We start from the raw sequence: 22227 nt of genomic DNA, 5'->3' as shown, positions 1-22227 counted from the left end.
TCTAAAACCAGAGGACACTGTAGTCTTACACGCCCCAAAGCCAGAAGCCTGGGGTGGATCAATTTTCTGGTTTTAATCCTAACTTCTAGTGATTAGTTTTCTGCTAAAAGAATAATAATAAAAAAATACAGGCCTGATGATTTGGCTTTGTTCTATTTTGTTTTCAAAGGGGAAAAGCTTGATCAGAGTTTACAAATTGTTTCAGTGATATGCTTCTTCCAATGTGATCACCACTGAAATGAGAGCTTTCAAAAAAAAAAATGTAGAGCAGTGATCTTTGTTTTCCGTATTTTGTTAGAAATCATTGTAATTGTTATCAACAATATTTGGTTAAAAAAACCCGCAAAAAGTCAGATATGAAATTCCCTAAGGATCTAGTGCCACAGCAGGATCCATACAAAGAAATGTGCAGAGCAAAGCCCCTCCAGCACTGTTCCACAGCTCCTCTTCCCAGTGTGCTGCATTAGCACAGGACAGCAAGCTTTAGGGAGCACAGCCATAATTTGATTAGTGCCCACTTTACACGATGCAATTAAATGGCTTTTATACTACAAAAGAAATAAAGTCGTTATTTTTCAAAGTTTTTGACCTCGCAGCACAGCAAGCCATAAATTGAGGTATTTCCTCAAACAAAGCAGGTATCTGAGCTCACTGCTGCTGGTGACAGCAGAGAGACCCAAACAGGTCCCTTCCCTTGCTGCTCTTCCCATCCCCCTGGTAATCCTGCCCACACCACTCTGCTGCTCTTTCCCAAGCACAAACAGTGGCTGCTGGGCCAGATTATCAAGGGAGACATCTGTTTGACTGATAGACAAAATGGGAAAACACGATGGGTGCACTCATTTTGTTTACTGTTGTAGACAACAGTTTTTCTAATGCATTTCTTAATTTCCAGAAGAAATTCTGCTGGCCTGCAGAACTAACCAAGAAATTCACAGATTTCAGCCTGAAACTGCATTTACCAGCCACTTATCTAATTCTTAGAAGTTGACCAGACATAAAACCTGTAAGCTGCAAAAGATCAAAGCCTCTTGTTCCAGATATCAACAGGGCAGACTTGAGCAATGAATCAAAATTTAAGAAAAATTCAAGTTTTGATTTCCAAATTTTTTTAACGTCATTGGAAACAGAGTTTGTATTTGAGTCGTTACAGAAATTTTTCAATTCTCTTGGAGATCCTACACTACAGAGATTCTAAGCTGCCTTGGAGAGCTTACTTAAATACAAGAGGCTCATTAATTTAAATCAATTATTAAAATAATTCAGTTAACACTTGGTGCAACCTGCCAAAAGCATGCAGAGACCTCAGCTCTTCTGCAAATCTGGGAATGGTTTCTCCTACTTTTCACTGTATCCCTGAACTGCAAATTCTCTTTGCCACATTTAAGTTTCAACTTGCTTATTGCATATAAATGTGACAGAGAAAGGTTATTTCACCAGAAGGGATGGAGCCCAGCCCTGGGCACAGGGTACCTGGCCACTCACCTTATCAAATATTGCCCCCTGCAGTACTTCCTGCAAAAATACCCAATGGACAAAAATCCATTTGTTTTATTCCCAAAGGTTTTTCAGCTTACTGGACTGCTCTGAGCCTGCAGCAATTGTGCATTTGCTATTTTATTCACTCTGAAGTTTGTTTTCTGTTTCATGAGCCTTTTTGTCTCCCAAGGGTCCTCTCCTGGCATGACCTGCTGCTCCCACACCAACCCAGCAGATATTTTACTCCCGTTCACTATTTGGACCAGACTACAGAGAATTAAATCCTCCCATACTCAAACAAGGCACAGAATAGTACTTAACAAAACCACAGGCAACTTTCTCCCCTGTAAACATCAGAAGTGGGACTTCACACCTTTAAGAGCCTAAAAAGATTTTTGGTGAGTATCTATTTTCTTTGAAGTGGAGCTCTCTTTCCCTCAGAGAGAAGTCTCTGCTCTTCAGATTCCTGATCTCCAACTTTCCTCATTACACGGCAGAAATTTTACTAACCGCATTATTGGTGAAGCCAAGTCGAACAAGTTAAAATGCCAACTTCTTAAACTTTGATATATAAATAGAAAATCTTTAAGTCCTCCTGTCAGTTTCAGCGCTCAAAGAAAATAGGAAGAGGCATGTAAGTGTTTGGGAAAGGATGCCACTGAAGTTAGTAGTGACAAGCTGTTCAGATTTGAACTGGTAAATACGCAATATGCGAAATAGGAAAAGGAAATATTTCGAACCGAGCGATGCCAAAATTGCAATCAGTAAATGGAAGGCCAAATGTGCTGAGCAAACCTGGATGCTTTTTTTATTATTTATTTTAATTGTTTGAGCTGTGCCATATAACCATCTTGTTACAAGAAGGAATCAATAACAGCTCCCGGCCACCCTGCTGCAGTGTCGTGTCACTCCTCCACCCACAGCCCCTGCGACAGGATTTCAGTGGAAAGGACATGTTCAAGGCTGCTAAGAAAGGAAGTGCTGGCCTGCTTCTGCTCCTTTGGGTTTGAAACCTTGAAGCCAGTGGGGATTTGTGATATCCAATACACATGAGAGATGAGAATCTGGGAATGTGTGGGGGACTGCAAACAGCCACTATGACTCTCAAAAGCCGCAAGTACTGAAGCGCCCAATTACGCAGCGATGTACATGAGAACAAAGTGACTGCATGAAGGTGACACCCATCTTCTGCAGGTGACATTCCCCAAAGCCCTGAGCCACTGCTGAGGCTGCAGGACAGCACCAGGGCAGAGGGAAGGCAGAGCCAGAGGGACACGCACACGGTGGCTGGCAGAGAGGGCAGGTGAGTGTCACCACCACGCTCACACCAGCCAAAGCCACCAAAAGCAATTGTCATTTGCTGCCTGTAAAGCAGGAAGAGGACAGGTGAACATAGGAGAAGAGAAGCAGCGGGGACACATCTTCCTTTGTAAAGGACCCGAAGCAGTGGGAGGCGTTGACGGCATGAAATGTTTCTGTTTCAGGCTGGAGAATGCAAAAGAATGGCTTCATAAATTATTCTGTGTTCTGGAGGAAGAGTGAATAGACTTGAAGGACAGGTGATGTCTCTGAAATATGCAAATAGAGCTGAGCTGGTCCAAGCAATTACCTTTCCACTGCCTGGAACTTCAGACTGAAAGGAATGACTCACAAGAAACAAAAGATGTGCTAAAAGGTAGAAGATGAGAAGGAGGACTGCATCAAGAGGAGAATGGAGACAGCACGGAAAAGAATATTCCTGACCTACTAACAGCTGCTCTTGGGAAAAGGAACAAAACAACCCACAACACATAGTAAGACTGTGCCACACAGAAGGGCTGAATTGCAGAACATCCCGAAAGGCAATTGTTATACTGGTTCTCGACCAACACAGCCATGAGATTCCCGTGGCTTCATGGATGTAAGGACAATAGACCTCACCTCAAATATCCTTGAGGTTACCTGTTAATTTTAAAGATTTTCCAGCAAATAAAATTGCTGAAAATAAGTGCAGTATGATCATTTTTTCCCAGGTTTTAGACAAAACTCTGAAAGAGAATATTAGGCAGGACTATGAGACAACCTGCAGGCAGCAAGGGTGTAAAAGAAACAAAACCACATTGGAAATAGCTGAGCAGATACGGTCAAACTTCAGAGAGCAGAGAACAGCTATGCTGCTGCCTCTCCACATTCAGCTGTCTCCCAGTGAAATGTGGGCGCTCCAAAGTCAGTGCAGGAGTAGGAAGCAGCAGGTGAGATCTGGGCTGCTGTTAGAGTTTTCATTGCATCTGGACACAAATTCAGGGCAGACCTACTGCATCAGAACCCTTTTACTTCAGGGTTTTTTTTCCATCCAAAACAAAGATAATAAATTAAAGCAGGTAAATCATATGCTGGAAGTGTACTAACAAAGAAACTTCAATAAGAAAGAATGAATCAATGGAGAAACAAGAAAAAGGAATGAAGAAGTGGATCTATTTGGACTGCAGAAGAAATACTGCATTTAGTTTGATCCTATTTATTAACAAAAACACTGACAGCTTGAAGGCTGCAAAACAGCAGTAAATCTGCTGAGGAAAAAATGAACCTATGAAAAAAATAAGCAGTTTTAAGCTTAAAATTTTACTGAAGGATGAAGATAATAAAGCCCTTTTGCAAATATATGAAACAGGAGCCTGAGGAGGATTTAAAATAACACAAAAGAACAACTTTAATGGATGAGACGAAAAAGAAGACGAAAAGGTTGAAGAAAAAGTAAGTTGGGAATGTTGAGAAAGTTTTGAATTGAGAAAGTTTTAAATAGCAAAATTCACGAGGATGCACAACAAGAAATTGAACACTTTGGACTGTAATTATAATTTATTATTCATAATTATATGAAAGCCAAACTTTTCAAATTTGTAATATGCACTTTATACTGCTTTTAAACCAAGCATTTGGAGTATTTAATTCAGAATCTATGGAAAGTAAGAAAAATCTGAAGGAACCCAGCAGATGAGCATGTAAAGGAGACACAATGACAGTGATGAAGCACCTTGTAATGTACCCACAGCTCTTTTCTATAAATCCAATTTGAAATTTGAAGACTAAAGTAGGTATTTTATCTCCATCCCCTGACACATGCATCTCCATCATTTTAAAGAACAGAGCTCCCTCTCGTGGCTCCAGAACGTGGATTTGGTGGGGAGAAGGAAAAACAGGAGAGCAGCACGAGAGAGGATTCCTGAGAGCATTTTGGTCCTATAAAAGTGGAATTAAAAGGATGATATAATAAGAAAGATTCTTGTGAAGAAAGCAAAGCCACGTTTATTTCAATGCTGACTTTTAAATGACATTTTCTGCTCAGGTAACTTCATACCTTAGGGGAAGAGGGGAGGAACAGTGCTGCCAACCTTCCTGTGTTTGCTGTATGTTTTGGAAAACAAAAAAATATTTTGTTTAAAATATTTGTTTTGTAAAAACATATTACACCTCTTACCTGGCTGACCGTTTTGTAATCTGAAGCTCACAGCTCTGACAGTAAGTATTTCTCTGAGGCAAGGAAGGGAATACCCAAAAAGCTAAACCTGGCACCATGCTGAACAATTTGTTCAGGATAGCTCTGAGTATTATGCTTGATTTTTTTTTTTTCATTTTAAAATTACTATTCATGTGTTTCACTTGACGCTTACTTCATTCAGGGTTATACACAGATTTTTACAAATGACTTTATTTCTGTATGAGAATTTTAGCCTGGACAAGAATTTACCCAGCAAGCAGCCAACTTTGGCTAACTGCACAGCACATAAAACTATTTTCTCCAAGGGCATTAAAAAGGATTTTTTATAAATGACAACCTTTCTTTGCTGCAAAATCACGATGAAAGGCATAGAACGTGAACTAGTGGAAAAAAAAAAAATGAACCTTAAATCTCAAGAACAGCATCAGAAGATAACTCAAAATCAAATTCTTGGTTCACAGGATTGTGCCCACACAAAATTTTGCTTCTAAAGCACAGGAGCATAGAAGAACAAATTTCCTACCATGAGAAGAAATTACCATGCCTTCAGCATTTTTCTATTCGTGAAATATCTCCACTCTATTTCCAAATGCTATACTTTTTCTAAAGAGCAATCCTCTTTAAAGATCGTATAAAAGTGAGTCTATAAACAGGAGATATCCTTACGGATTCAGTCAAGTAATAAACCTGGTAGATGAAAGACAAATTAATTAAAATGACAGTACAGTCTCCCTATAACACACAGATACAGACTTGTTATGTTGGAGTACCTAATCATAATCAGATTTGGTAATTTGCTGCATGGAAACAAAAAGGAAACATTTTTAGAATTGATCATTCAGTTCATGTCACTTTCATGGAGATTGCTTTCTATTGATCAACATTTAAAGAGTAGTTGAAAAGAGAAGGATGAGAAAAGGATAAAACGTATCTTTACATGCTAAATACAGCATGAACCAATAGGAGCAAAATAAATTAGATCACTGCAGCCAAACCAACCCTGTGCATGCACTGGCTGTAATGAAGATCATTATGAATGAAAGCGATGGTTCTTCATGCTTCAGTCACAACAAAAGGAGAGTTTTAGAAACGAATTTAGACTTTAATCTGCTCAAAATGAAGTTTGCCATGCAGCAATTAAAGCCTGTGAGAAGCTGAACCATTGTCAGCTTCACAAAGACAAATGCTGGATGGTTTTCCAAATTATATTTCCAGATTTCCTACCTGTGGATTCCAACTGGGGTCGAGTTTTTTCACTGCAGCGATGTACTCCTGCATAGCTTGGTGAGGGCTGGTATCTCCCAGGGCTTTCCAAGCCTCCCTAGGAGCAACAGCAAAACATCAGTGAGCCCCTCAGAGACAGCACAAGGTGTTTTTATAGTGACATCAGTGGAACACAGCAAACAGATTCATCAAAATCCTTTCAGGGCATGCAAAGCCATCTTTCATTCAGCTTGAAATGGTTAACTTTTCTCTGAGGCCATGAATGGCCACTGTCAGTGCAGCTCTGCTGTGAAAGGATCTTTCAGGGGATCCTGATCCAGGCTGGAACACAGCTTGTGTTCACAGAGCTGCAGGTATTTTCACATTTTTGCTGCACTGCATGCCAGTTCTGGATGAAGGCAGTAAATAAAGGATTCTGGTATTTCACATCTGTATCAGGCATAGCAAACATTTCCTTGTTGAAAAAAGGCTTTTAAAGCCATTTCAGTGGCAACTCTCCGAGCTGACATCCCCTAGGTCCATAATTTGTCAACAGATGAGACAAGATGGAACAAAAGTAGAGCCAGAATTGCTAGGAATGACAAGGATTTCCTCTTACCATTTCTGCTTTCCTTCAAAATCAAAGAAGCTTGGCTTGGGGGTGTTACAGGTTCCAAGTTTCACCTAAAGAAAAGAAATTTCCTTCTGTCAGAACAAAACAAAGGGGACTTGTGCAATGAAAATTCTGTGTTCTGTTGGTTTCAGGGTAACCATGTCATAAGGCCAGAAAAAAGGGTTTTTTTGGGAAAAAACTTCATCCACCCTATCTCACCCCTGCTTTAGCACCCCTGCATCCCTGGGTTTTCTTTGCATGATGCACGGGAAGCAATTTTGTTGTGCAGCTCATTTCTTTTGCACGCATTACCCACAGGGATAACCAGCGAGTGACTTCTCACTAATGTTATGTTTATTACCCAGCCAAATGCCTCATCCTCCACCAGGATAAAGAAAAAAATCTGTTGATTAGGGTTTCTACAGAGAAGATTATTCATTAATTCACCTGCTTCTGCACAAAGCTCGAGTAAACACATTTGCTTAATTATTTTCAAGGTCCTCTGGAAGGCAAGGGGACAAACTTGGAGCAAAGGAATGCCAGGCAACTCCTGAATTTGCTCCGAGGCACCTGGCTGCAGGAAGCACTGCATGAGAGACAAGTCAAGGCCTGAGTGCCAGAGATGAGCCAATGTGTCAGAAGCAAGGCAGAAATGAAAATGTGTGTGGGGGGGGGTGAAATTAAAGAACACAAGGAAGAAAGGGAATGAGCCAGAACCCAGGGATAGATCTATGGAAAAATGTGTCATAGGCAGTGTAAAATGAACTTGGTGCCAGTGGGACTCGGGCAGTTTTCCATGTGTAAAATTTTTTAAACACAAGATGATGGGTGAAAGGCTAGAAGTCAGAGCTCAGCCAGAGCTCAGCAGCTCCTGGGAAGCAGTTACCACAGCAAGTCCCCCTAAGACAGGGCACAGCACAGATGGGGACCCCAGGGAGGGGACACAGGTACATCCTGGAGGTGGACAAAAGCTTCTGGGGAAATGTTTTGTTAGCCAAGCAAAACCAAACTGCATCCAGCAAATGTTTTATGAAATATGCTCGAGTGTTCAGGCAGGTGAAGTGCTTAAATCAACGAACAATTCTTCACCTTAACAGGGTGGGGATTTTATGCTGAGGATGGAAGCATTAATCAGGCTTTAAAGAGAGCATGCCCATGCTGAGAGATATTTATTAGTTACACTATGTTTTCATTTAAAGTGTTAGAGGATATGAGTGACTGTAACTGAAATTAATTTTCTGTACATCTGACTGTCTCCTAGTGAGCAATTCATCCAAATTAGAACATCCTAGCTGGCCTTTAAAACAACATATTGCATTTCAGGGAGAAATAGGAGAATAGGCTAGCAACAGTTAAGTTGTATAAATCAGTCACAGTTCACATAGTCTAAATGTTTTTTTTTCCTATGCTCTGAGGTGGATTGGACCACTTGTTTTAAAAAGCAAAACAAACTAGGGAATAAAATGTAAATTCATTATCTGTATGGAAAATGCCTGCTTGGCAATTCTTTAGTTCAACAGCCAACCTGCAGAAATTGGCCAAGATAGATTAAAAAAAAAAAAAATCTGTTTTAATATTAATTTTCCACTGCCATCATCAAAACATGACAGCAGTTTCCTCTCCAAAGATTTGGCACTCAAAGGCTATTCTAGCATTGGGGAAGACTGTTAGTAACATTGATAGTAATACAAATCAAGGATTAGTAGTTAAATTTCATCCATCAAGAAGGGAAAAAAGTGCACTTGTGCCCTGCTTGCTATTTTAAGGTACATTAAAAAGGCCTGCAGTGGTTTTGTTGGAAAGAATAAAACACAAGATTTTGGCTCCTGTCTTTTTGCCGCAAGACTCACAATGCAGGAGAAACCAACGAGGAATTTAACACAAAAGGGGACCTGAGCCTGACAGCTGAGGAAGGGGAGTTAACATGCCAATACTGACAAAAAAGGCAAAATTTTGTGCAGCACTCTGTCCCTCTGCCACTTCCCTAGAGGACCTCAAAAGCTCACAGCCAGCATAAAGCCAAGAGCCTGCATTAGTATTTTAAATTAAGACTTTCTCATTCTGTGTCCAGAAAATAATTATTGAAGGTCTCTAGGGTGCTGACTGGTCACTTGATGCTCAGCTCTCCTCACTTACAGTTCATCAGCTGCATTAAAAGAACATGACAGGCAGAATGCATTTAAAACTTCCTGGTATTGCTCCTGCGTGCAGAGTTGCCTGCAGGCACTATACTCCCGAGTGGCACAAACGTGACCCAAACAGCCCCAAACAGGCAGTGTCTGCAGCAATCTCCATCTGTGGCCAAAATAAATTTGGAAACCTTGGATGAGGCCTTCACCTGAGAGCTGAAGGTCAATGACATTTAGAAGAGGGAGAGATGCTCAGAGATGTGTTAATGCTGTTCACCATCCCCATACACCTTCAGCTGCTGCTCCACACTGTGAGAAACCTTGGGATTCTCCTCACACCTTGCCTCACAACTGGTTCTCCCTCCTTGGTGGTGGTTAAATGGCTCTTTGCTAATTTTGTTGCCAATATATTTATACAGCGAGGTGTTCCAGCCAGATATTCCTACCTGATCGTAAATCTCGTAAGGTGAATTCTATTTGCAGCCTCCCTATGGAGCAATAACAGGAACAGAACTTCCATTGACAGCAGGACTGTACAGAAGCCAAGTAAGCTAAATTGCTTTTTCAAGACAACAATTTCTGCCTGTTCCTGTCCACAGCTCTGTCCCCACCCCTGGGAAAGCCCTGACTGAAAATGGGGTGTAAGGAAGGACAAGCAAACACCAACCACAGAAAGGGGGGGTCATGATGACCAAGGGACTGCATGTCCCAGAGGGACAGAGAGTGACACTGGTAACAACCAAGTCAATGCCACAGCATGACTCCATGCAACAGGGAGCTGCAGGCAGAAATTCCTGTGTTCAGGGGAGGCTTGTGGCATCATATCCCACAATACTTGAAAGACATCATGCAAAATTGGTATTATGTCCTTGAGCCCACACTTGGAGACAGTACAGGCCCCAATTTGCCATCAGCAGGGGATTTCCAGCTTGCCAGCACCTCTCAACATGGACATGGACACATCCTCCTTCTGGCAGGGCAGTTTTCCCAGTCCAGTAATTTCCAGCAAGTGCTGGATCCCCTCCCCTATCTAAATCACCACTGCTACACTGATCTCCATTACTGCACCTTCTGAACCTCAGATTTTTACATCCTCCACATGATGGGCAAGCACTCCCTTCACCACTACAGACACAAGGCCCAGACTAGTGATTTACCCAAAACCACACAGAAAGTAGCGGAAGGGAAGAAAAAACAGTCCCAGTCCAGAGCGTTATGGACTAGTCTGTTCCTCCTGTTGTGGGCCAGAGTCAAACTCAGCAACATCTTCTAAAAACCTCACTGGAGATGACAACTAAGCAATTCCCTTATTTTCAGGTCTCTGACACATAAACAAAATCAGAGAGAAAAGTAATAAAATCCTGAAATGGCCTCCAATAAAAGGTAATAAAATTCCAGGAAAATGCCTATATACCCAAACAGTTTGAAATAAATTACATACAGTATTTTAACAGAGAGCTCAGCTGTTACTGTCACCTCTTTTATGGTGCTGTATCCTAAATCAAAGCCTTTAGTGACACAAAACACTAAACTGGGAAAAGACAAGGATGCCAAATCAAGGACAGTGGACAGATCTGAGTCAGCACCTTTTGTGTGCCAGCAATTCCACCCGGTTAATATATTAGCAGCTCATTATGCATCCTGATATGGCTGCTTGCCACAGAAAACTTGCATTCAACACCCACGTTTTGATTTAAAGCACAAAATGCTGCAAAACTTAAAGTTAGCAGGGCATAATCCTGCAGTGGCTGTGCTAGCAAACCTCTCCCATCTCCAGTGCCTGCATTGCACTGCCAGGCATTCTGTAACAGGGAGGGCACCTTTCCCAACTGGGAAGGCACAGAAATCCAGGAGCCAAGCACAGCCTGAAACCAAGGAGCACAAAGGCACTTGCTGTCACATCCTGGTTGGTCAGGGACACAGGAGTGTCCCTGTTCTTCTCAGTAGAAAGCAAGTGGAAATCTGTGCTGACAAACTGGCAATTGTCAGCTTTTTCTGACTTGTATCAAAACTCTTGTGAAACAGCTTCTCGATTTTTGCAATTTTTAACAATAAATTCCTTATTGGCCTTACAGAGCTAACACTAGGAAACCCTCTGTAGTCTGTGGACAATCATGAGCTGACAAGCAAGCAATCCCTTCCCATTTCCACCCAGGATAGTCAGAAAGCATTTGAAACAGAGCACAAAATAAAGATTTTATTTACAACAAGCATCCTGAGAACACAGACAAAGAATTACAGAAAAGACACCTTTTTCCTCTCATCCTGGGTATTGTAAAATTATCTTCGTATTTTTTTTCCTACCCTCCTTTTTCTCACAGGGGAAAGATAAACCTGCAGTCCTATTTAAGCACTAAGCACAGTCTGAAAACAAAACCTCACGTGACCAGCCTGCTTTTAACATAATTACTGGTTCACAAACCACAGCCTGGGAGGTGCCAGCTTAGAGGATAATTAAATATTGCACTAAAAAATTGGGAGCACTTATACATGGCAGTAGTAGGACACAGGTAATCCACGTGGGAGGAACATATATGGAAGATCTGCACACCCAATTTTGTCTGTTCATCCAAATGAGTGGGATTCAGTTCTCAAGCTGAGGCAGCACCTCTTGCCACACACTTGAGTCACAGAATCACAGAATGGTTTGGGTTGAAAGATCACCTAATTCCAACCCCCTGGCATGGACCTTCCACTACAACAGGTTGCTCAGAGCTCCATCCAGCCTAAATTTATAGTTTTATTCTTTTGTATTCTGGCTGTAACAACACTTACAGTTTTGTGTTTCTCCAAGTTACACGATCGTTACAGTCCTTTGCAACTGGTGCTTTGTTTGGTTTGTTTTATGTAACTTCTCCCGCGGGAGCAGGAAGAAGCTACATTGTGTACTCCAACAGCGTGCACCCCATAGCTTGCTCAGTTCATACAGACTGAAGGGGAAATGGGGGCTGTGTTCAAAGTCACCACCAGAACCAACCAGCTCAGTTGTGGAGCTGTTCCTCCGCACCAATTTCAACCACCGTGGACTCTGCCAAAACCAAACCAATGCCACAGAATCATTAATGGAAGAAAAGAACTCCACGATCATTCAGTCCAACCTTTGGCCAAACAGCACCATTCCCACTAAACCATATGGCATATGCTTGGTTTTTGAACGTTTCCAGGGATGGTCATTCCACCACTTCCCTGGGCAGCCCATTCCAGTGCCCACTAGCCCATTCTTTGCCCACTCTTTCAGGCAAGAAGTTTTTCCCTAATATCCAACCTGGACCTCAGCTGGCAGAACTTGAGTCTGGTTGCTGTTGTTCAAAGGATGCAGCGTCAGGGCCACCCGCACTGAGCGAGGCTGAGAGGTGAGGAACAACCACCAGGGTAATGGATTTACAGAATCATTTGGTTTGGAAAAGACCTCTGAGATCACCGAGTCCAACCACCACCTTGACAACCACACCACAGTGCCAAGGGCCACGTCCAGTGATTTCTTAAACACCGCCAAGAACAGCGACTCCATCGCCTTCCCTGGGCAGCCACTTCCAATGCCACCCTTCCAGTGAGGAACTTTTCCTGATGTCCAACCTGAACTGCACCTGGCCCAGCTTAAGGCCCTTTCCTTTTGTCCTGTCACATGTTACTCGGGAGCAGAACCCGACCTTCACCTGGCCACGACCTCCTCTCACCTGGTTGTAGAAAGCAACAAATTTCCCCCGGAGCCTCATTTACTACAGACCAAACCTCTCCAGCTGCTCTTCACCAGACTTGTGCTCCAGACCCTCCCCCAGCTCTGTTCCCTTCTCTGGACATGCTCCACCACCTCAGTGTCCTTCCTGAATCGAAGAGTCCAAAACTGAACTCAGAATTTGAGATGCAGCTTCACCGCTGCCCACTGCAGGGGGTCGCTCACTGCGCTGGTCCTGCTGGAACCGAAAATTTCTATTCTCTGTGTTATTTATCACGGGTCACACTATGGCTGATACAGCCCTTGGCCTTCTCGGGCTCCTGTTCAGCTGCTGTCGACCAGCATCGCCAGCTCCTTTCCCGCTGGGACACTTCCCGACCACTCTCCCCCCAAAATTTCGGGGGTCTGTCCCACCGGACTCCATCCACCTCCACCGCAGGTGCAGCCGGCGCTGCCCCGGAGGGAGACACCCCCGCTCCCGCCGTCACCCCGGGACGCAACTTTCCTCCTCGGCACTGCTGCCACACTTTGGGCCGCAGCCCCGCAGGCACGCGGCCCCGGCAGAGCCCCAGCCCCGGGCCCGCTCCGGTCTCGCCCCCCAGCCCGGCCCGCCCGCCCCGGGGCCGCGCTCAGCCCGCGGGCCGGTCCCGCCTCACCTGCTTGTAGCGGGCGTACAGATAGAGCAGCTGCTCCTTGCTGACAGCGGGCAGCAGCGAGGGGAGCCGCTCGGCCGCCTGCTCGAAGAGCGCGGGCAGGTCCCGGTCCGGCAGCGCCGCGCCCGTGGCCGCCGCCTCGGAGCCCGAACTGAGCTCGCCGCCGCTCCCGCCCGCCGCCGACAGCGGGGGCGACGCCATGGCGGCCCGCGCCCGCCCCGGTCCGCCCGGCAACACGCTCCCCCATCCGCGCCTCGGTACGCGCGCCCGCGCCGCCAGCGGGAAACGCGCGCCGCGCACGAGGGTTCCGGGCGGCCGCGGATCCGCGTGTCGGCTAGCGGCGACATGACGTAGGGTGACAGAATCGTTTGGAAGAGCGACGTAGACGTGAGAGACGTAGAGTGGCAGAATGGTTGGGGAAGACCTCCAAGATCATCGAGTCCAAACGTTCCCCCAGTGTACCCGGGTGCCACATCCAGCCGTTTGTTGAGGGCTTACAGGGATGGTGCCTGCCCTGGGCAGCCTGTCCTAAAGACTGACGACCCTCTCCACATAAAACCTTTCCTATTGTCAAATCTAAACCTCGCCTGCCGCAACCTGAGGCCGTTTCCTCTCATCCTGTCGCTTGTTACCTGGGAGAAGAGGCTGGCACTGAGCTCATTCCACTATCCTGTGAGGGCGTTGTCCCCTGAGCCGCCCTTCACCAGAATTTTGCTCCAGACCCTTCCCCAGCTCCTTTGCCCTTCTGTGGACTTGCTCCAGCCCCTCAATGTCCTCCCTGAGTCGAGGGCCCCAGAACTGGACACAGGATTCAAGGTGTGACCCGGCCAGTGCCCAGCACAGGGGACAGGTTGAGGGGGTGGATCTCAAAGCCCACCCGGTCCCACTCCCCGCCACGGCCGGGGACACCTCCCGCTGCACCAGGCTGCTCCAAGCTCCATCCATCCAGCCTGGCCTGGAGCACTTCCAGGGATGGGGCAGCCACAGCTTCTCAGGCCAACCCCTCCCCCGCCCCAAAACCCCCTCTGCACCCGACTGCCACCCGCGTCCCCCGCGGTCCCGTCCCAGGGCTGCCGCCGACGCCTACTCCTCGTCATCTTCCTCCTCCTCCTCTTCTTCCTCCCGGGACCACTGGAGGGCACTCGCGGGCCGCTCCGGGATGATCCGGGCGAGCGTGGGGCGAGTGCTCGGGACAGCGGGCCCGCTGTCAGCCGGGATCCTCCCGGGACACAGCGCCCGGTACCGGCCGGGATCCCCCGGGACACAGCGCCCGGTACCGGCCGGGATCCCCCGGGACACAGCGCCCGGTACCGGCCGGGATCCCCCGGGACACAGCGCCCGGTACCGGCCGGGATCCTCCCGGGACACAGCGCCCGGTGTCAGCCAGGATCCCCCGAGACACGATGACCGGGATCCTCCCGGATGAAGCCGGTACACGATGTCTGCTGTCAGCCGGGCTCCTGCCGGGATGCGGTGCCGGGTTCCCAGGGGTCACCCTGCCCTGCCCCGCCCGGGGGTCCCAGCCAAGAGCCATCCCAAAGCCGGTTTATATTTATCCCGGTATCTGCTTCGGGCGGAAAGTATCCCTCTCCGGGCACATCTGTCGAGTCCCACCTCCCTCCTTCCTCCACCCCCGACGAATGGCAGCCCCGAGTCCCCCGGGGAGCCCTTGGCCAGCCCGCAGCCCGCTCCGTGCTGTGCGGGGCTGAGAGCTGGAGTCTCGGTTTTGGGGTCCCTGTGTCACCCCGAGGCACTGGGTGACGGATGAAGATGAAGGTGCTTCCCGCACATGCCGCAGTCCCTCCATGTGGCATCTCCCAGCCACATCCGACTCACCCACAGAATAGAAAATATCGTGAGCTGGAAGGGACATGCAAAGATCATCCCCCCTTGGCCCTGCACAGAACAGCCACAAGAGTCACACCTTGTGCCTGAGAGTGTTGTTCAAATGTTTCTTGAGCTCTGTCAGCCTTGATGCTGTGGTCACCTCCCTGGGGAGCCTGTTCAGTGCCCAACCATCCTCGGGGCGATGAACCTTTCTCTAATATCCAGCCTAACCTTCCCCTGACACAGCTCCATGCCGTTCCCTCAGGGCCTGTCACTGTAGTGCTCCAGCTTGCTGCCTTGGCTGTGTTGGGGCTTTCTCCACCTCTAAGAAAAGCCTCCGGCAACCAGTGAGGCTGCGAAGAGTGTAAGAGGAGAAAAGCCAACCTTTTCCATTGGGCAGCCTGTGAGCAACGCATGCACCCACATTTCCATCCATTTTTCAGAGAAAAATGCAGGAGCTGTAGAAAAAAAAGACATTGCATGAGAGGCAGGAATAGTCTGGCTTTTATGCTCTTGCTGTCTTAACAACCTCACTGGGTGCTGGAGGATTTTCTTAGGGGGACAAAAGCCCCAAAATAGTCAAGGCAGCAAGCTGGAGCTGGCCCTGAGGGAATGGCATGGAGCTGAGTCAGGGGAGGGTTAGGTTCAATATTCCTCACCCAGAGGGTGGTTGGGCGCTGGAACAGGGTCCCCAGGGAAGCAGTAGCAAACCTCACAGAATTCCAGAAACACTGAGACAACATTTTCAGGCATGTGATGGGACTTTTGGGGCTGTCCTATGCAGGGCCAGGAGTTGGACACGACCCCAGGCTGTGCAGGGGGTATGAAGCACTGGTTTGAATTGGGAGGGGGGAAAAAGGCTGAACCAACTTGGCTCTGTCACTTGCAAATTAAAAAAAAAAAAAAAAAAATATATATATATATGACTTACACCCAGCCTGGAAAACAGACTGCAATATTCATTTATAATAAATATGTATTATAAACATTATAATATTATAGAGAAATTACTATATGTAATATAGTAATATATATATACATATAATATAGGTATTACACCTAGTATATATTATATATTACATCTAGTATATATAATATATATTATATAATATATTAATATATATTACAATTGATATTATATAGTATACATCTATAATAAAATATTTATTTGTAATTAAAATAATTTCAAAATTATTATAGAAATTATTAAGAATAATTTAAAAATTAAAATATCATAACGTATAAAACTTCTTATAAAATATTATTATATTCTAATAAAAACCTTAATTTATGTAAAGATTTAAAATTTATTTTAATTTTTTTTTTATTACTCGTGCACCCGCCGCCAGCGCTCCACGGGCTGGCAGTGCGGAAGGCTCTTTGGAGAGCTTGGGAAAATGCTCACAGCAAATAAAGTGGAACGCAAAGCCTCCGCACGCTCTCCGCACGTCTCCATGGTGAGAGAGGGTGCCTGCCTCCTGCGTGTCTTCTCTAGAGCACTGGCAGCTCTCTTTCACTTTTTCCTTGCCTTTTGATTCTTTAATTTTTTTTTTTTAAGAGGGACTGCACGGAGGGTCCGCTGCTTCTTCCCAGCCCGTCGCTCCGGCAGGCGTGGGAGCAGGTTTGGTGCAAGGTGCCCGTGGAGATTACGGGAGCCTGGTGTGGAAACACTGAGTTTGGGGATGCTGGCTCAGATTGCTGCTCCTGCTCCACTGGATAATGTCGATGTCGTTGCTGGTTCCCAGCAGCCTGGGACAGAGCGGGATGGGAGCCCAGCCCTTCTGCTGAATGCACCAACCCCCCCTGCAAACACGAGGTGGTGCAGGGCTGGGAGAGCTTCCAGTCACCCCAGTATGAGTCAAATTCAGCCCATTCCCCCAGCCCCGGGCTGCAGAGCACACAAAACCAGAAGCATTGCAAGCACCAAGGAGTAAAAAAAAATCATGCAGGGGCCTTGCACAGGCTGCGTGTGTGGGTCTGCCCCAGGGTCCGACGCCGGGATAGCAAAGACACAATAACAGGCCGTGATCAGCAGTGCCAAGCAGGGAAAAAGTATCCCTGCATAATTATCATATCCATCCTGCTGGTCAGCCTGGAGACCTGTCATTGTCCCTGTGCAGAGGGCAGAGGCCACCACACACTCCAAGCCTGAAAGCTACATCTGAAAGGATCCCTGCAAGCTAAGCTATGATTACTTTGGTTTTTTTCCCCACAACAAAAGGAGAATGAGGCAATTAGGAGCTGGTTCGTTTGTAGACGTGCCTTTTACAGCGAGAGACACCTGCCTTTGGAGGATGAGCAGGCTGGGGATATGTGTGGCTCCCGAGGGTGAGTGGCACAGGGAGCCAGTGGCAGTCCCATCCTATGGCACAGCCCCCAGCACATGTCTGATGCTTTGTCAAGGCTGACCTAGGGCAGAGACATTTCTTTATTCTTTAGTTTTAGACAGAGCTAAAGAATAAAGTAGGGATTTATTAGGAGACCTCAATGGATCCACCTTGGGCAGCACAAGAGCCCAGACAGGGCTATACCCAAGGTAAACTCAAGATGGTCACAAAATGCACGATCGCTCATGGGGTCTCTCACTTTGATCAGTTCTGCTCCATTTACATATTGGAGTTCATTGTCCAATTCCAGCTTTAGGTTATGAAGTCCCATTTTTCTTGTTTTTCTCTCTTCAGCCCACGTTGCTTGTGATCCTGGGCCTGAGATTTGGATCATTTGTCCTTGGTCCCCAGCTGGAGAGGGAATTGTTTTGTCTCCCTGCTCTGTGCAGAGAGCTCACCATCCCCTAATGTGAAGCTCAGAAGTGCACACTAAAGCAGCACAGAATGTGAAAAATATAAAAGCTATATATAAAAAACATATAAAACCTGAGGCATCACATCAACCTGGCATAGCTGCTCCTGTGGTTAATAAATGTCCCCTCCTGTCTCCTGAGCTCCTCCAGGCTACCCATTGCATATGTTCTCCTCCTGCCACTCTTCTTTTCTCTGTCTCCCTCATCACTTTTTGGGTGATCTGATCCCTGCACCAGTGTCCCAGGGGGAGATCCCTCCTCTCCATCGTGCCTCCCACCATCCTCATGCCAGGGCATAGGAGGGAGCAAGAGGGACTCACTCTTGACTGAGCCTTTGCCAAGCATCCCTGTAGGGCACCACCAAGCCCTGTCAAAGCCAAGCAACCCCACGCCTTGACTGCATATGGAGCCTGGAGCTGCGTGGGTGGCAGCTGCCTGCCAAAGCCGCTTCTTGGCAGAACACGAGGTTAATGCCTGAGAACTTTTTCCCTGGCCCTCAAGCTGACAAAGTCCTCACTGTGCAAACCCAAGCTGTGCTGCCAGTTTCAGGCAGGCAGCACTCGGGTGCGATACTTGGGGCTTCATGCTTTATCCCACCTTCTCTTCCATGCTGCTACCACCTCTTGTAGCAGCATGGAACAGAACCTCTGCTCTGTGTCCTGCACCCAGAAGGTCCTTGCCCTGCTCTGGTGGCTCCCCAGGTCCCACATGCCTCGTGCAGAAAGCAGGCCCCAGAGCACAGAGCTCTGCATTGAGCAGAGCCACCTTCCTTCCCTGATTGGAGCATAGGGCCACTGGCATGGGGCTCAGGTTCACAGGGCACGGTGTGCCTTTAGGAATATTGATTTTTTACATATATTGCTACACATGTCACAGCACCTGGCTCACCTTCACCCCTGCAGTGGGAGAGGGAGGAGGGGAGACAACCAGTAAGCGCTGCCCCTCTCCTCTGCACGCTCACTGCTTTAGCAGAGAGATAAAAAACCCTGCTCCTTCTTCCCCCTGTGTGTCTCCTCTCAGCAAGGCACAGCAAATGCACACCCTACTCAGTGGTTTTGGGAACCTGCTGTGGCAGTCAGGACCCCACAGCGTGGCCCTGATTTCCATGAAATGGAAATGGAGTCACAGGCAACACGAAAGCAAGATTAAATACTGGCTAGGGAAGAGGTTAAACAAAGAACTGAGGTCTCTGCCCCGGCATTAGCCAGGCCCCCCTCTCATGCATCACCTCCAAGGAGTCTGCCTCCATTGCACATTTTCCCTGTATTTGTTAAAGCAGCAGGGCCATTTGTTTGAGTATAATAAAGGGAGTCTGGGAGAAAAAATGTGCAATTAGCACATCCATCATATAGGTTTTTTTAGATATCAATAAAACATTGATCCCATCCTTCCATAAATTCTTGCGCCGTGCTGAATACAAATCAGTAGCAATGCATAACTCCCTTCAGACGTGCATAAATCTGCCTTCTCCTGGCATAACATTAAACCTCTGAAACACTGATGGAAAAACTCCTCTGGCAGGTGCTGAGCACCGATCCCCAAGCCCTGCTGGGCTGACATCAGCACCAGTGTGGTTGCAACACAGAAACTGGCTAGAGGTGCAAAGGTTGCAGCCGGAGCTGTGCAAATAGTGAATCTTTCCATGGAGAGAGATATCTCAGCATTGAGTCTTTTTTGTTTGGGGCAGCCAGATGACATGTTGTGTGTATTCTGTTTTCTAAATGGAAATTAAAAGGAGACATTTTGGTTTGGTTGACCTAGAGTGTTTTGTTTGGTGTGAAGCAAACACAAAAACATTTCTTTTTGCTTCATTTTATTCAGCCTCCTGCTTCGTCTATTCTATTTCCCATCTTTTTTTTTCCATTTTTTTTTTTCCAGCAGGAAAATCTGGCTATTTGACCTGGAGAAAAGGAGGGTCAGAGACCTTACTGCTCTCTATTACTCCCTAAGAGGCAGTTGTGGCCAGGTGGAGATCAGTCTGGTTGCAGGAGACAGGATGAGAGGAAATGGCCTTAAGCCACACTAGGAGAGGTTCAGGTTAGACATTAGGAAAACTTTTTCCAGGAAAAGGGCTGTCAAACGCTGGGATAGGCTGCCCAGGGATGTAGTGAGGTCACCACACAACAACCACAGCAGAGCCCTTAGCTGTGAAACAAACCCCACATTGTTGTTTACTGAAAAGAGCAAAAAAAAGAGTCACTCCTTGTACGCGGGGTTTTTCACCAGGATAATGATGAAATTTAGCTCAATTTGGATGTTTCAGTTGCCCAAAAATTGTGTGGAGAAGACAGAGCTGAGGTGTTCAGCAGGAAAGCCCAGGTGAGTTTGGGCTGCCACTTCCACACTGCCCTGCCTCTTGCCAGCTCCCCCTCAGCTCTCACTGAGTGAGTAATGCCTTTATTTGTCACTGCATGACTGTGGATGTCCCTCATTTCCCTCTCCATCTCCCCAGGCAGGGCTCTCTGCATCCCTCGGGTACCCAGCTCCCAAATTCCCTGGCAGCTCACTGACCCCTGTGGCTGCTGGCACCGCAGTGCTGAGCTGCCTGGAGCACACCAAACACCCCCCAGGCAGGAGATCAGGTCTGTGGTGTTGGAAAGAAGTGCCCAGCAGTGATCCTGCCGGGGTGCTGTCCCCACCTGCACCCCACCTTGGGCTTATCCAGGGGCTCCAGGAGGGTTTCTCCCCAGTGAGCTGCTGTTCATCCCTGCAGAGCCCCTGGATAATCCCCTGTCCTCTGTCTTCTCCATGGAGATGAACACCACCAGATGAGCTCTCCTTACATCCTGCATCCCTCCCCAAACCCTCCTTGCTGGGGGTTACCCCCCATCCTACATCCTTCCCTGGAACCCTCCCTGAGTGAGTACTGCCTGTGGGTGACCCCTGGGGCAGGGATGCAGCTCTGGAAAAGCTGCTTCTGGTGCCAGCTCAGCTCTCCTGCAGCGTGCAGAGATGGAAGGGAGTGCCTGTAATTGCAGCTGTCAGGAGTAACAATCACAGTGCTGCTGTTATAAATGGCTCCAGCCTGACTTTTACTTACAGATTTCCCTCACGTGATGCCACGAGTCGCACAAGATAAAACCTGCACCACAGAAAAGCAATTGCACCTTCCGGCTCTGTGGAGGGGGATTTGTGCCTTGTTTTGGCTGTAAGATGGTGTGTTTGGGGAGTTTTCTTTTCATGAACAGGACAGGACTGCTGGGGTACGGTCTTTGAGTTTTATTTGCAGCATCAGCCTCGTTACAGGGTTGAGGCAATGGAAAGATGGCAAAAGCTCACGTACAACTAGCAGTAGCCAAAGATTTCTTTGCTACAGAGCATTTACAAAACTTTCTAGCCAATAACATATTGCCAAAGCTTACAGATAGTTGTTCTAGCTAATTACTAAAAGCACACGTACACCTGCTTCACACAATGCTGGCTTGTCTGCTCTCTATTAACAATACACAATACACTAGTTCTGAGTTTTCTATTCTTCCTATTTCTAAAGCCCACTTTTCCCAGCTTTCTAAAAATCTTCTTACCTTTACTATTTCCCACAGCACGGCTCGGGCTGCAGTTCAGCGTGTTCTGGTGGGGCAGGCTGGGGTGGCTCAGAGGAAGGGACAGCCAGTGTCCCCTCCATGTCATCCTGCAGGGGCTGACCCCAGGTGTCAGAGCCCCTGCCCATTCAGTGGTCCCTGTTAGCCAGGGAAAGGTTTTGGGCTAATTCCTGCCAGACTTGTAAAAATGGTGATGATGTCTGGGGACAGAGAGGATCTGCTGGGCACGGGGGTCTCAGGCTGTGAAGGTGACCCTTGCCAAATCTGCTGGCATTGCTTGGAGGCCCTGAGAAATGCCAGGGGGTCCCATATAGGTGTGGTTTGTCCCAGGGCTAATTCCTATGGTGAGGACAAAGCCAGGCTGTGTCTGGCCCACGGCTGCCATCGGAGACCAGAGATCCCAGCAGAGCATGGAGCTCCCAGCATGGACTCATCCAGAGCTGGGATGAGAACCCACCTGATGTGCTGCCCTCTCTCTCTGCCCTGATGGCACAAGGAACTCAGGGACACATCCCCACTTGCTTTAAATGATTCTTTCTGATCTGACATCTGTCCTGAGGCTGCAGGACCTGGAGCTGCATGTTATGGTACCTGTGGATGGTTCAGACTCAGCCCTGGTGCAGAAGGGAATGATCCTGAGGTGTGTGGTTCCTTCTCCAGGCCAAATGAGACCCTCCAGAGAGGAACAGCCAACCTAATGCTGTCCCACGAGATGTCCCAGCTGACTGGAGCACAACGTCTGGCACCTACAACCCACTGGGGACATCAGCAGGAGCTGAGACCCTAGGGATTCTTTTGACTGAGGACTCAAGCTAGGCAGGGTCAAG

The 22227-nt window shown here is 47.2% G+C and overlaps 1 protein-coding gene across 2 annotated transcripts in view; it reads right to left on the bottom strand.

The window, feature by feature from the left end:
• Positions 1 to 13442, bottom strand: part of ACBD6 (acyl-CoA binding domain containing 6) — an 81248-nt gene extending 67806 nt beyond the window's left edge. For both annotated transcript variants that reach the window (XM_053950913.1, XM_053950914.1), the window contains exons 1-3: positions 13235 to 13442; positions 6780 to 6844; positions 6182 to 6278 (exon numbers count right to left, since the gene is read on the bottom strand). In XM_053950913.1, coding sequence (XP_053806888.1) covers positions 6182 to 6278; positions 6780 to 6844; positions 13235 to 13432 — 360 coding nt within the window. In that variant the 5' untranslated portion in view covers positions 13433 to 13442. The remainder of the gene's footprint in view (positions 1 to 6181; positions 6279 to 6779; positions 6845 to 13234) is intronic.
• Positions 13443 to 22227: the final 8785 nt, after the last annotated feature.

The sequence above is a fragment of the Vidua chalybeata genome, chromosome 9 (assembly GCF_026979565.1).
Source record: "Vidua chalybeata isolate OUT-0048 chromosome 9, bVidCha1 merged haplotype, whole genome shotgun sequence".
In the NCBI taxonomy this organism is placed as follows: Eukaryota; Metazoa; Chordata; class Aves; order Passeriformes; family Viduidae; genus Vidua; species Vidua chalybeata.
The sequence above is the reverse complement of the archived record's forward strand: the minus strand, read 5'-3'. Positions and strand labels throughout refer to the sequence as shown.